The sequence below is a fragment of the Syngnathoides biaculeatus genome, chromosome 16, assembly GCF_019802595.1.
Source record: "Syngnathoides biaculeatus isolate LvHL_M chromosome 16, ASM1980259v1, whole genome shotgun sequence".
Taxonomy (NCBI): Eukaryota; Metazoa; Chordata; class Actinopteri; order Syngnathiformes; family Syngnathidae; genus Syngnathoides; species Syngnathoides biaculeatus.
In genome coordinates, this window is record NC_084655.1 from 8,721,751 (window position 1) to 8,737,193 (window position 15,443).

The window sequence follows — 15,443 nt, forward strand, 5'->3', positions numbered from 1 at the left end:
TATGCAACATTAATTGGACACTCTAAATTGCCCCTAGTTTTTATTTGGAGTGCAACTGTTTGATTCTATGTGCCCTGCGATTGGCTGGCAACCACTTCAGGGTGTACCCCGCTTCCTGCCCGTTGACAGCTGTGTTAGGGTCCAGCACTCTCTGCGACCCCCGTGAGGATACGCGGCGAAGAAAACGGATGGATGGATGAAGAAATGTGATTGGCTGGCAACCAGTTTAGCGTGTACGCCGCCTCTTGCCTGAAGATTGCTGGGATAGGCTCCAGCACTCCCGCGGCCCTTGTGAGGATAAGCGGAGCACAAAATGGATGGCTAAAGAAATGCATGTATTTAAAAATTTTAAGGGGAAAAAAATGATAAAATGTATTTAAGTGTAGTTCCACAGATGTTCTTCTAGAGGGCGCCGTTGGATTACGTAGTAAGCTTCTCTGCGGCAGACGAAGAAGAAGTGAGCTTTGCTCTGTTGCATTCAATAATTGATATTTGGGCTTCTGGCTACTTGCACTGTAGCCCCTTTTCATCTTATTCTCTCTACCCACCCCCTCCGATTGTCCGCCAGCGGCATGTCCAACTTCCAGCAGCTCCAAGCGGCCATCAACGAGCGTCTGTGCGCGGCCGCCGAGGAGATCTTTGAGGCGGTCAAAAGCACCATTGTTGGCCTTGAGGAGGAGCTACGGCAGTCCAAACTGGAGCTCGAACGCCGTCAAACAGACAAACAACACACAGGTTTGTTTCCCTGGCGACTTGGTTGAACACTTCAGAGCCCGCAAACTCTATCAAATGTCTTAAAACGACTCTCCCGCCAACTTTACCGAAACGCTTTTAGTTTGCACTGCGGCTTCCTGGACGAAAGAGGACGCCATTGAGTCGTGTACAACACTAGACCAGGTAGGCACAAAAGAAGAAGTCGATTAGGACAAATCCAACGTACGTAACGATGCCAATTTGGATATTTCAAATGCGTCCTCTCATATGCTGTACACTTGTAGGATTTTAATGCAGTATAGTCAAATGTGTGTAACTTCAAAAAGTGATACTTGTCATCTAATATAACGTTCCACTGTGTATGAAATTAAATTGTCACGGCATCAGGCTTCACACAATACCGTATGCACTTTTACTAATAATATGGAAACCGTCACAAAAAAGTAGCATTAAGGGTGGAGTAAAAAATAAATATTGAATCCGATATAAAGAAGAAAAAACGAGATTAAGGTGTTGGAATTGTGGAAAGTACGACATATAATAAAATATAGTACACTAATATTTGTCAGGTTTTTGCAAAGTGGAATGAATACCGAGTCAAGAATTATAATATACTGTGCACAGTATATGTCTACTGATGTGTGTAATATGTTTGCCCAGTGAAACTTAAATGATGGAGAAATTAAAATAATGAAATATGCTGATCATATCGTCTCATTCTGAAGTCACGTTTGAACAATGACTGGAAATTGAGTGATAGAAATAAACAGAATATAATACAATCTAATGAGTAGGGCTGAGTATGGTTTTGATTTTATTTCAATTCTTCATGTTGTAATTCAATTTGACTTCAGTTTCATATTGGTTTAAATGCTTTGATGTTGATTGAGAAAGAAGCAGAAATACACAGAGTACCTGTTCTTGTTTTGTTTTGTTTTTTTTTGTCAATGAGCATAATGTGGTATGTTGCTTCACAGTTTTTAGCAATAAAAGGTCTGACATTAAAAATGTGTACAATAGGAAATGCATGTAGAGTGAAAAATTAAATTACACAGTTTTATATGAACTATTAAAACACTAATTTCATATAAACTTATTTCTTACTGCTAGGAAATTGTGATGAACATTACCCTATGTTTTTTTTTAACAATATTACTACTTGACTTTAATTTCCAGCTAATGCTAAGTGTGCAAGTGTCAATTTTTTAACATTTATGTTTCGCTCCCTCCAGTGGCCAGATGGTTAATCGATTTTGAGGACTCCCTGAATCGGTATTGAATCAGGGGGAGGAATATTGCGATGCATCGATGCAATCAATATTTTCACACAACTCTACTGTGTTTTGTGGTAAAGATCCACCAAAGCAGTCGCACTCCAACTGGCCTGAACATCGGCGGCTGCAGGATGGGTTTGAGCTGTGCGGGCAGGACTGGAAGGCGCCGCTGGAGCAGGATCCCACCAGCAGTGATCGGGTAAGTGAAACTTCGACTGTTGTGCTCAACTGTCCATCACTACATTATTGTCCTCAGTAGGACACACTTATAGAACAGCATGTTGCTAGTGAGGCAAAGCTGCACTAGTTAACTATGTGCTACTACAACTCATGATGTCACTAGTTGTACAAGTAGCAATTTTACCTCACTCATAACATGAACTTGGCTTACTTTTGTGGCCTAGTCATCCTACTAGTGCGGTGTTGTTGCCCACGAGTACACGCCCCAGTCATTCTACCTGTGAATAGAAATGTCAAACAGTATTGGAAAAAACGTACTTGTTCTACTCGTGTGCAGACATTTTAAAATGGCACCAAAGTAATACAGTGAACCACCGCTGTTCACACTGACCTGACCACAAATAGAAAAAAAAAACATAATTTATGCTATTATAATTGCATTTCAAAATTAACCCCCAGAATTCTCTAATACAGTAACTGGGTAAATCCCACCAAACATTTTCCACAAAAAAGCAGTGGTGGGTCCTTCGAGACCCCTATTTATATGGAAATAGGTGATTACACGGGTGCCCATTTGCAAATATGTAGAGGTCCACTGTACGTATACAGTAAGCCTAATGGCCATCCATTTTCTGAGCCGCTTATCCTCACGAGAGTCGTTGGAATACCGGAGCCTATCCCAGCTGTCATTGGGCAGCGGGCAGGGTACATCCTGAACTGGTTGCCAGCCAATCGCAGGCCACATGGAGACAGACAACAGTCGCACTCTCAATCACACCGATGGGGCAATTTAGAGTTTCCAATCAACATGTTTTTATGATGTGGGAGGAAACCTGAGTGCCCGGAACAAAACCCACGCAGGCACGGGGAATACATGCAAACTCCACACAGGCGTGGCCGGGATTTGAACCAGGCCAACCCTCTACAGTTGCACAACCGTGCCGCCTGACCACCAATTAGCAAAAATGTGTTCATGATTGTTGCTTTTTGAGTGCCAATAAGCATGAGTTTCTGTATATAACAAGTTATGTGCCCCCCCCCCTCACATCCCCCACCCCCAAAAAAATCTGATTAGCGAGTCATGATTATTTGCCTTTTTTTTCTGTCTTCATAGCAGGGCTTAATCGCTACATTCAGAGGATTACTGTATTTTTTTTTTTTTTTTTTTATTGTATATAACAATCATCGAACACTGAAAAGGTCTATATAAAAATGATCTAGTACTCTTATTATTAAGGACAGTGATGAGGAGTGGCGGCCTGGTGAGAGCGACGAGGGAAAGAAAAAATCAGTAAGAAAAGGCAAGCCCCCCTTCAGCTGCAAAGTGTGCGGGAAGAGCTTCCACGTCCTCATCTCCTTAGCCAGTCACATCGAGGCGCACCCCAAGGACTTGTGCGGCATGTGCGGCGAGCGCTTCGACTCGGAGGAAAGCTTCACCCTGCACATTGAGACGCACGTGAAGGACGGTGTGTGCAGCAAAGGCTCGGGGGCGGCTCTGGAGACGCTCTCTCGTGCGCACACGGGCGAGAAGCCGTTCACGTGTGGAGAGTGTGGAACGGAGTTCAAATGTCAACGCAACTTCACGAGACACATGCACACCCACACAGGAGAGAAACCCGATCCCTCCCAGGTATGTATGGAAAGACCTTTGAGCGTTTATCCCATATGAGCCATGAATTACATTCTTTGTCCTCACCACTGACCCCTAATGAATTCCATACGCCAGTGGAACAACTGTCTTCCTATGAGTTAACGATTCAACTTTTGGAATATACGACTTTGCTGTACTCGGTAACTAACATCCGGTGACAGGTTTGGCACTGGGTCATGAACACCTTTTTATCCCATGTGGCTCAACCATACAAACATACCCAAGCCACAGTTGTGTTTACTTAGCCAGAGGTGTGTTTATCTGGCTAACCCTTTAGCCACACCTAGCCAGTACTCATCACTGCTTTGCCAATAAGCTTGTAACGATGTGGGCCCAATCAAAAGTACCTAGTCCTCAATCAGGACTGGGGGTGAACAATTTTGGAAAATACCCTAATTGGCAGGCATTCTATGTTTTCTTTTTTGTGAACAAATAATGGACATCACGGTGGATCAGGTGGTAAAGCGTTAGCCTCACATTTCTGAGGACCCGGGTTCGATCCCGACCCCACCTGTGTGGAGTTTGGATGTTCTCCCCGTGCCTGTGTGGGTTTCCTCCCATACCCCAAAAACATGCAACATTACTTGGACACTCTAAATTGCCCCTCGGTGTGATTGTGAGTGTGGCTGTTTGTCACGATGTGCCCTGTGATTGGCTGTCAACCAGTTCAGGGTGTAACCCGCCTCCTGCCCGTTGACAGCTTGGATTGGGTCCAGCACTCCCCGCGACCCTCGTGGGGATAAGCGACAAAGAAAATGAATGGAAACAAAAAAATAAACAAACAAAACCCTAACTCTAACCCTTTTTAGCATGCAATTTTTGGGGTGAATTGATCGGATGACCAAAACAACAATGGATGCAGTCAAAAAACAAACAAAAAAACCCACACAATTCGTTCCTGCTGGCCAGTCCAGTGTTTCTCACTAGACAAGGATCTATTTGCGCAGGTGGGGTCATGGTGCTTGGCTGTGGGGGGGATCTCTTCATGCGCATCAATGGTTATGACCCAAAAAAGGAATTTGATTTGTATTTTAATAGTAAGTTTCTTTCGGCTTGTCCTGTTAGGGGTCGCCACAGCGTAACATCTTAGATATTTTTATTATTATATATTCATATTTGTTTGGCACAGTTTTTACACCGGATGCCCTTTCTGACGCAACCCCTCTTGGGGAGTAGAGGCCCCAGTGAGATACAAACTCACGACCTCCTACCAGTGAGCTATGCTTAAGATGCTGTGCTAGCTTAATAGAATAGTGTAATTTTATTTGAATGATACTAATAAATACATTTAATTAATGAGTTTAAACAGTAAAATTGCGTTACCATTAACATATGTTCATGTCCCATGGAAAGTGCTATTGGGGATTAATTCAGTGAAGACTGTAAATTAGAGGACATATTCACCATTGACATTTAAGACGTATGTTGTTGTCTTCCGTGACTAATGTGCTAAATTGTTTGGCTAGTGAGGACAAAAAGCATGCGACTACATGAACAATTCATTGCACTCGTAGGATTGGGAATAAATACTCGAACAGCTTTCTCCATGCAGGAAAACAGCATCACGTTGGCGCCGTTTTCACAATTCCAGAGCGTGAAAGACTATGAGCAGGGCGGCTCACAGGAGGAGCAGGTGTCCATGGCATGCAACGACGACGACGACAAGGTGGCGTGCGAAGAGGAAGTGGTGTGTGAGGATGATGGCGACGGGGCCTCACTGGACCAGAAACCATCTCTACAAAACACACAGGGCGAGGTAAGAGGAACAAAAAGCCATAACTTACTCCCTAATTAGTGGAGAGGAATTTTTATATAAATGTCCTAAATCCTGTAGTTCTTCCACTCAAAATGCCTTTGTAGTGATTAGGGAATGAATAAATGATTAAGAATGCAGAAACATCCATCCAATTCACAATGGTACTGATGCCGCCCGTCAACGTTGTTGACCATGACAACTTCCTTATGCCCAGCCCACCACTGGTGTTTAGTGAGCAAAGCGATCTGGGCAATGTCGAGCGAAGACAAGCGAGACACGCTACTTATGTTTACCCTCAATAATTAAAGTAAAAGAATAAATGCTGTTATTTTAAGATGCAATTACTGTCAGAGTATGTGCAAATAGAAGAAAAAGCGGTGAAACTGGACAAGGTTTTTTTTCTTTTTCCAACCAGAAAGGTCTGGTCAGAAAAATATTTTGAAGCCATAATACAGGGTTCGCACACGGCCCTAAAAGTCCCTAAAAACCCCTAAATTTTTGAAGGTGCATTTAGGGGGTCCTAAAAGTCCTTAAAATCCGCGAAAACCAGTCAAGCCCCTAAAAAGGCCTTAAATTAAAAAAATATCAAAGGGAGGACCTCTACCGCTAAAATTTTCCCAAAAAAATAAATTAATCTTTTATTTTAAAAAAAATAGTGATCCGTCTGGCGTCCAAATCAGACGGAAATTGTCAGCGGAAGTCACCGTGATGACAACTAGTTGCCATCTTGTCGATATTCCATTGTTTGTTTCCGTGAGTAGGCATTTCACTTCGTCTTCGTTACGACGTAGCGTAGTTCTTTCATCGATCCAACTTGTATCACGGGGAAGTGCATTTTTCAAGAAGCTTTCAAGGAGTTTGGGAGCTGCGTTCGTCGAGATCCAAAAGATCGGCACATGTTTTACTGCCATCTGTGCAAGCAGAGTTACCAGCTTGAAAAGATGGGCGTCAAACCGCTGGAGTCGCACCGGAAAAACTGTATGAATCTGTTTCTAAAATATCAAGATAGTGAACCATCAACTTCAGGCAGTGGCACTAGCAGTGCATGCGCACTGTGGATCGCAAAAAAACGCTTACTTTCATAACCGGTTTTAACCGAACACCTGTAGCAAATAAACGGTACCTTAGTGGTGTTTACATAATTCACCCGCGGGACCTCGAGTTGGGGTGCGGGGTTCCGCACGGACTGTTTTTGTTGTTGCTCTTCCGGAGTGACGAGTTCACAGAGTTCCCCCCATTATGCGAGTAGTGTTTTGATGTCTGCCAATAAAACAAGTTTACTCCCATACTTTGGAGCGTTTCCTCAATGCCATGTTTGATGTTTCTTTGATTTAACTGAAGGTTCTTTTGAGTCCAACTTGACTCTAACAGCGAAACTTGAAAAAAGTGGAAATGATATTGAAAAAATAGCGCAATGTGGAGTACTGGAACCGGAAGGAATGATTGGAAATTTTAACCGATTTCGAAAGTCCGATTACGGTTTCAGTTTAAAAAAAAAAAAACAGGTTATAACCGGTTATTTGTCGCCGGTTGCGATCCCTAATGCGCACCTACAGTTGCTAAAAACTACCACTGTCGGGAAAGGAAGACTTTGTACCTGGCTACATTTGGCATCGCTGCCCACTTTTCATCTCTACTGCCTCAAAGCCAAAAAAGCCAGAATAGAGACTGACATATCTACGCTTATTGAGAAGGCTGACAGGCTGTGTGAGGAGGCAGAAGAAAAGAGGAAGCTGAGGTTTATCACCGAGGCCAATGGACTCAGAGGCTGAGCAAAGGACAAGAGAGCCACTTTGGCACCTCTGCAGCAACAAATATAGGAGGCACTGGGTAGGCTCAAGGAGCTAGAGTAGGGGTGCTGAAACAGACATCAGTGGAAGACATTTGTGTATATAGTGTGTATATTGTGTATATAGCTGTTTTTCTGTATACTGTTATGTGAGGATGTTGAGAATGGTCATATCAATGAGAACTACCACAAGGGGCGACAGGTGATCACTGTCACAGGTACTGAGGTACTGGAACATTTGATGAACCAAGAACGGTTGATGGCACCATTGGGTGAGTCTTTTTTCCTTACTCTTGATTTCCCACGATGGCCCTAAATTTTTCGTGTCGGCCCTAAATTTTTTCCGTGTCAGCCCCTGAGAATGCCCCTAAAAAGCCCTTAAATTTTTTGGTCAGACTGAGTATGAACCCTGTAATAGCAAGCATGTTTTAGGAAGGACACGTGCGGATGGAATGAAAGCTGATGAACCTCAAGCGTCATATTAAAGTGCCACTGTCATGAAATGCATAATTTTTAGTATGTTATTAATGAAAAAAAGGCAGCCGGAATGGACCTGTCCATTTTTTCAGCACACAAATGATTTTGACATGTGGCTTTTTGTCACTCCCGCCATGAAAATCCTCTCGAGGGATTTGTTTTCGAGAAGAAGCAGGAAGTGACGTTTGCAGAAGCCCACTCAGGCGGTCTCGTATGTTTCTACTAGTTTTACCTGCCGGAAGGTAGCGCTTTGTGCCTTCGTGTTAGCCAAAATGCCGAATCGTTGTATTGCTGGATATTGTTCAAACACTCGGTAGGACAGATTCATTCTTCATACTTTTCAAAAAGACCTGGTTCATCATGAAAAATGGATTGCAAAGGACGAGATCTACGTGGGTTCCAAATGACAGTTGTTTATACAGCTACTTAAAAAAAAAAAAAAAAAACACAATAGTTGGAGGGTGGGGGGTCATAATCCTCTCAGAATGTAACAAAAGATCTGTGCACCCACGTTACGGGTGAGAAATGTGTCGATGTACCGTCGGCGCCGAGCACGGCTTCGGACAAGGGTCACGGGTTCTGCCGGGTTGGCTCATACTTGCTCTCTGGGAGTCTGTTGTTAGTTAGAAGTGATCCGCATATCATCTAAATATGGTTCGAAACGATAGGGTAACATTGCCCTGGTCACTTCGCTCGATTGTGAGATGTTCTCTTCTTTGAAAAGAGCTTCCGTGTCCTATAGTAGGTGGCACAGCGTGTTTTCAATGGTAAATGTCCTGGCGTGATGTAATGGACAGACGTTTCAGGCAATATGGCTACCACTTGAATGAGACTTCCGGAACTTTGCGCATGGATGATGCGCTCTCCGCTCATGTTTATTTTTTTGTATGGACATTGAAGTGAATAGTTATATGTATTTTTAATTACAATATCTATTTTAGAATGTTTATAGGCATGACACTTGACCTTTAAGCACAAGTCATTTGAAAGAAGTTGGAATTGTACACAGATGGTTGGGATTGCTACTCTGTTGGGGGAGAGTGCCAAAGACAGTTATATAATCCTATTTCCTTGGCAATGAGATGCTGGCTGGTGGCAGAAAATCACTACTTTTGTTCAAATTAACCTCGTTAATTCACTTCAACATTGTTCCTTGTCACCAATAGGCCACAAGATAACATTGGAGCACTACTTAAATATCACCAGATGCACAGCTTTTACTGAAATGAACCTAATTTCACTTGACCATAGTTCTGTGACAACAAAATGGAGCCAAAGTAATACGTTTACTGCATTAACCTGAGTGGAAAGCAAAATTAGCGCATGCTCAGCTGCGAATATGCAGGGCTTCAAATATATTTACTCTAGTTTTTTATGGTTTGCAAATATGTTTTTCTTATTCTTAAGGACAGTGATGAGGAGTGGCAGCCCAGCAAAAGCGACGTGGCTAAGAAGAAAACGGTGCAGAAGCCCAAACCGTCTTTCAGCTGCAAAGTGTGCGGGAAGAGCTTCCATGCCGTCATCTCGTTGGCCAATCACATCGAGGCGCACCCCAAGGATGTGTGCGGTGTGTGCGGCGAGCGCTTTGATTCGGAGGAAAGCTTCGAGCGTCACGTCAGGACTCATGTGAAGGGCAGCGTGTGCACCGTTTGCGGCAAAGGCTTCGGCACGGCCAAGGCTCTGGAGACGCACGTGCGTGTGCACACGGGCGAGAAGCCGTTCGTGTGCGCTGAGTGCGGGAAGGCCTTCAATTGTCAACACAACTTGACGAGGCACATGCGCAGGCACACGGGAGAGAAACCCTATGCCTGTGAGGTATGTAAAGAAAAAAACTTTGAGGATTTATTCCATAGTCTTCATATACATCTTAAATTTCATATTAGTCCGCTCTTTGTACCATTCTTGCATGTGCATAATAGTGCTTTTCGGACTACCGTAATTTCCGGGCTACAGAGCATCCCGGATTATCAGGCTCACCCAGTACATTTGTAAAGGAAATACCATTTGGTACATAAGCCGCGCCTGTGTAAAAGCCACAGGTGCCCACATTGAAACACGAGATATTGACAAAAAAAGACAGGGAGAGAGTTTTCAAAGTTTTAATACCTTAGTTTAGCTTAACATAGCAACTACACGAACAGGGCTTTAAAAACATATCAGTTAAAAAAAAAAAAACGTGGCAGCTATACCGTAGCAACATGGTAGCACAGCACTAACAGAGGCCGTTTATAAAAAAAAAAAAAAAAAACAAATTACAGACGTGGCAGAAACACGTGAGCGCGGTGATAAAGCGGGTTTAAAAAAAAAAATCATACCATAAAAGTCACTGGGGCGCTGCAGTAACACAGCAGCAACATGCTAGCGCAGCCCTAACATGGCCGGTTAAAAGAAAAACATACTGGTAAAAGTCACTTCATCGGCACATAGATTCCATTGGTCTCACTCTTACCTTTTCAGCTCAAGTGCCCCCTTGCGGCTTTTAGTAAAAATGCAGAAATTAGCCGCATCACTGCAGAAGCCGCAGGGTTGAAAGCGTGTAAAATATACATATATTCACGGTTTATAGGCCAGAAATTACGATACACAGATTATTGCACTGTTATTGTGCAGCTGCAGCTGAGGTTGTCCACTGACCAAAAGGTCAGGAGTTGGAGTTCTACTACCAACTCTCTGTGAGTGTCCCTAAAAAAAAAAAAAAAGACTGAAATGGTCGGCATTGTAAATGAGAAACTTCTCATTTGCCTTATGCCTGGATCAGATGACAAGACAAATTTGGTCTTTCACGTTTGCACTGTGTCAAACTGCCGCCATCAAATCTTGCCGTATCTTGGGCAGGCATTGACATTGCGAGACGTGTATTCCCAGACACTGCTTTCCGTCTTTCACGATCAATGGGCTTTATCTAGTAGTCAAATGAAACACTGTCGAGGAGGCGTGATCAGGAAACGTGTCACCTTTCCCTGCACACAGATGTGACTGTTACCATGGCAACATGGAAAACAATGGACTACTACGACAGTGTTAGTAAGAAAATAAGGGGAAAAAAACATGCGGTGTCACCAGGTGCTTGGGAGATGTTTTGGGCTGCCCATTCAAGGATTGCTTGAGCTATGCTTATGTACTTTTACTACAATACCACTCATAAGCAGGCTACAATGTAAATGTAACCTTGCAAGCTAGTCCAAGCACTAATTTTTGTGTCTGTAAACACGGCGGCATTCTGTCGACTCATGCACTAAAGGTTCAGTAAACTTTGGTTTGTGCATGTTAAAAAATGTTGACAACTCTTAAAAGTACAGAATGTTAATAATGGCTAGATCTTTGTTCTCACAGTTAAGGCAATTTTGGACACTAGTAGAATGACTAGGGACCTTTTCCACTACTAGTGGCACCACTGTATGACAGCTTTCACATACTAATAAGACAAGTACATGTTATAAGTGAGATAAAATTGCACTAATATGATGATATAATATATTTAGATGCTACTAGTACCAGCCCTAGACGTTAACTCGTAGAGAATTTTATATTCTCACTAGTATTGTTTATTGCATGCAGTGTTTAGCATCTCCAGCATTTTGCCTCACTACAAACATCTTGTTGTCCTACTAGTATGCCAACGTTCGATGAGTGAAGACAAAAAACATACTAGTAAATGGACCTTAAGAAGTACCAAATGCTCAAATGGCTTTATGGAAAACCATTTTAGCATTTATTCCATATCCTTGCTATCCAAGATAAGGTTGTCCTAGACGTCCAAAAGTGGGACGTGTGGGGGGGCACTTGGCAAGACAAACTCATACTAGTGCAGTTAATTTCTTCTATTAGTGTGCTAAATAGTACTACGAGCGTACTAGCACATGGACATCAAGCTGGATATCAAGGACATTTACTAAGTTTTCAAATTGACTTTTCAACAGCTATGCGGACAACAGTTCAGCGACCACTCCACCAGGAAGCGCCACATGCTGGTGCACGAGAGCGAGACGGAAACGAGCGGCAAGCAGCCCAAGAGTCGCGTGGTCTGCGTGGTGTGTGGCAAATTGTTCCACTCCATCATTTCTCTGGTCAACCACGCCGATAGCCATCAGACAGACTGCGGGGTCTGTGGCGCGCGAGCGGACGACCTCAAGGCGCACCTGCGGACGCACAACAACGGCAAAGCCTGCGACGTTTGCGGCAAGCGTTTCGACGGCGGTCGTGATCTGGACACTCACATGCGGGTGCACACGGGCGAGAAGCCCTTCCTGTGCAGCGAGTGCGGGAAAGCGTTCAACTGCCAGCACAACATGTTGCGCCACATGCGCACCCACACAGGCGAGCGCCCCTACGCCTGCGACGTGTGCGGGAAGCTCTTCAATGACTACTCGGCCAGGATGCGACACCTGATCACGCACCGGAAGGACAAAAAGTTGGACGGCGAGCGTGCACGGACGTCCAAGAAAAGCCGCGTCATCTGCGTGGTGTGCGGACGGATGTTCCACTCCATCATCTCGCTGGTCAATCACTCAGGTGGCCACCAGACGGACTGCGGCGTGTGCGGCGCTCACGCCGACAATCAAGAAAAACTGAAGGTGCACCTGATGACGCACAGCAACGGGAAAGTTTGCCAGGTGTGCGGGAAGTGCTTCGACAGCCGCAGAGATCTGGACACGCACATGCGGGTGCACACTGGCGAAAAGCCCTTCGCCTGTGGCGTGTGCGGAAAAGCGTTCAACTGCCAGCACAACATGACGCGGCACATGCGCACACACACGGGCGAGAAGCCGTACGCGTGCGAAGTGTGCGGGCGGCGCTTCGGCGACCAGTCGTCTCTCAAAAAGCACAACGACATGCACACGGGCGAGAAGACGCACGGGTGTGAACTCTGCGGGAAGACGTTCTTCCGCAAGGCCAACCTCAGGCATCACATGAAGTGCCATGGGGCTCAACATTGATGTCAACTACAGTCTTTTCCAGTGTTTCTGTATATTTTTCCCCATTATGTGCTATTTGTTTAAAAAAAAAAAAAACAGCTTTTATTTTGGTCAGGACAAACTCTAATATGAAAGTAATGCTTTGGCGCATTGTGGCATCTTTTTGCCAAGGCACTATAGTAGGGCCTTGAAACTAGTAACCCAGCTTCAAGGTTTTCTACATATGGGCATTTTTGTAACTTTATTTTTTATTTTTTTTGTTTTGATTTGCAACTGACCATATGATTTAGTCATGGTGTAGTGGTACACATGCCTGCCTTTGGTGCAGGCAGCGTGGGATCAATTCCTGCTCAGTGGTGGTGTCGATATGGGCCCTGTGACTGACAAGTGACCAGTTGAGTGTGTAGTCTGTCTGTTGCCCGAAGTTAGCCGGGATAGGCTGGGTGATTCCCACAATCCTTGTGAGGATAAGCGAGGGGCATGGACACTTGATATGAAGCTTTATGGTGACATTAAATGCAAAAAAAGGAGGCCTCAAAGCCATTTTGTGTGTGTGTGTGTGTGTGTGTGTGTGTGTGTGTGTGTGTGTGTGTGTGTGTGTGTGTGTGTGTGTGGTGTGTGTGTGTGGATTGATAGATATATATACACACACACACACATTCTTGCCACTCGTAGTGAACTATCTGTCCATGCATCAGTTATCTCAGCCGCTTATCCTCACGAGGGTCGCAGGAGTGCTGGAGCTTATCCCAGCTGTCATTGGGTAGGAAACAGGGTACACTCTGAACTGGTTGCCAGTCAATCACAGGGCACATCAAGACAAACAGCCACACTCACAATGACACCTAGGTGCAATTTAAAGTGTCCGATTAATGTTGCATGTTTTTGGAATCTGGGAGGAAACCGGAGTGCCCGGAGGAACCCCACACAGGCACTGGGAGAACATGCAAACTCCACACAGGCGCGTCCGGTATTGAACCCGGGACCTCAGAACTGCGACGCCAACGCTTTACCAGTTGATTCACCGTGCCGCCCATAGTGAACTATCAAGCTAAATTTAAAGCATTGTGTATACAAACAATCACCTCCACTAGCATAATGCTAAAAAGTAATGGGAAATGCCATAGATGAATAAAATTAGTATTGTTGTTGCGTTGGTTATAACCCTTTAAGAAATGCATATTTGAACCCAAATGGTGGAGCAACACATCCACAGATAATATAAAAATACACGGCAGATGTAATGCTTCACATTCTCTTTAATCATGACTATATGTTTTTATAAAGTGCAATATTGTAATGCTGTTTTTTTTACATTGAAAGTTTGGGGGGGGGGCTGGAAAAGGTCAAACTCTTATCTAAAGGCACCACTGCATGTGGAAGTGAGGGCAGCTGATTTGCATGGACAAGACAAAGCCATGACCAATAGAGATTTGCTGCCATCTTGTGGCAGGTTCAGAGTTTGAACTGCACTCTGGCGCATTGTGCTGCAAATTCAAGTTTTGTCCACCAAAAAACAAGCTGCCAACACCTTGCTGATATATGAATCCACGACACCTTGAAGGGGGGAAAACACCAAAGAGAACTTCTGTGAATGTTAACTCTTAACACTGGGAGTACAATTTGTCCACTTGTTTTAATAAACTTTTACTGAGACTTGGTTTTGAGTTCAGCTTATTTTTTTTCTCTTCATACACAAAGAAGTCAAGCAATGGGACCAATGCCATTAAATTGTATAATTACGAGTCCTGGACAGCTAGAAGTCATGACTACACAAGTAAGTTGAAAGTGTTTTTGTGTGAATTTTCCTTGTAGTAAAATTAGTCAATACAGCTGACGGATGCTAGCCAAAGTGTCAAGGGAAGTACAACACAAATATTTCCCCTCCCATTAATTACAAATTTTGTGCTAAAGCTACATTAAAAGCAAGTTCATATATTCATATGTATATATATTTTTTTAAAAACGCATTTAACAGCGACTCATTGATCCAAAATTAATTTATGGCCGTGTGCGCGTCGGTTTTCATGTGGGCGGGGCTTGCGCTTGCGTCACGCGCACGTCGACGTACAAGTGAACGTGCGCAAAGGTAACGTCGCGAACAATAACGTCAAGTAAAATGAACGATAAAAATAAGATCTACTCCTCCATTGTTCATCTGCCACTTTCTCTGGTAATTGTATTTTTCGTTAATTTGTGTCTCAGATTGATCAATGAACTTTTCACAACCGGAATATGCAGCTATATTAACATTTATAATGCATGTACAGGGTGATTTAAGTCTCAATTTTAAAATGTAACAGATTCAGGTGCATAAAACTGTTCTTCTTGTATTTTTTAAATATAATGAATGTAATTTGTTTTGTCAAAAATAAACAATATTACTACTTATATGTATATATATATATATATATATATATATATATATATTATATATATATATATATATATATATATATATATATATATATATATATATATATATATATTATTACTACCTATAAGACTCAGTCGAGCACAGAAAAGTAATGTTAACCAGTACTGCACTGTATATGTGGAGTGGCAGCAGAATCAGGAATATTTTTAAAATGAAAATGTAATTACTATGAATACATCTGGGTGTTGCTGAATGTTCTGGTTCTTGTGAAAATTCTCGTCTTGTATTCTTGTTTGTTTGTTTTTGCGC

The 15,443-nt window shown here is 43.3% G+C and overlaps 1 protein-coding gene across 4 annotated transcripts; it reads left to right on the plus strand.

Moving 5' to 3' along the window:
- Nucleotides 1–414: 414 nt before the first annotated feature.
- LOC133514988 (zinc finger protein 345-like) lies at nucleotides 415–14,418 on the plus strand. Of its 4 annotated transcripts, XM_061847160.1 has the most exons (8): nucleotides 415–457; nucleotides 569–735; nucleotides 836–897; nucleotides 2,069–2,187; nucleotides 3,411–3,798; nucleotides 5,372–5,575; nucleotides 9,249–9,656; nucleotides 11,762–14,418. In XM_061847160.1, the coding sequence occupies exons 2-8, from the start codon at nucleotides 573–575 to the stop codon at nucleotides 12,776–12,778; spliced, it is 2,361 nt and encodes a 786-aa protein (XP_061703144.1). In that variant the 5' UTR covers nucleotides 415–457; nucleotides 569–572; the 3' UTR covers nucleotides 12,779–14,418. The 4 variants fall into 4 exon arrangements, with proteins under 4 accessions (XP_061703144.1, XP_061703142.1, XP_061703145.1 ...); XM_061847158.1 differs by lacking the exon at nucleotides 415–457 and having other exon boundaries at nucleotides 464–735; XM_061847161.1 differs by lacking the exon at nucleotides 415–457 and having other exon boundaries at nucleotides 464–735; nucleotides 5,411–5,575.
- Nucleotides 14,419–15,443: the final 1,025 nt, after the last annotated feature.

Bases quoted from the DNA above. Each gene is read 5' to 3' on its own strand.
- LOC133514988 (XM_061847160.1), top strand. From the start codon at position 573: ATGTCCAACTTCCAGCAGCTCCAAGCGGCCATCAACGAGCGTCTGTGC. The intron at 2,188-3,410 runs GTAAGTGAAACT...TATTAAGGACAG, and splicing joins ATCCCACCAGCAGTGATCGG to TGATGAGGAGTGGCGGCCTG. The intron at 5,576-9,248 runs GTAAGAGGAACA...CTTATTCTTAAG, and splicing joins TACAAAACACACAGGGCGAG to GACAGTGATGAGGAGTGGCA.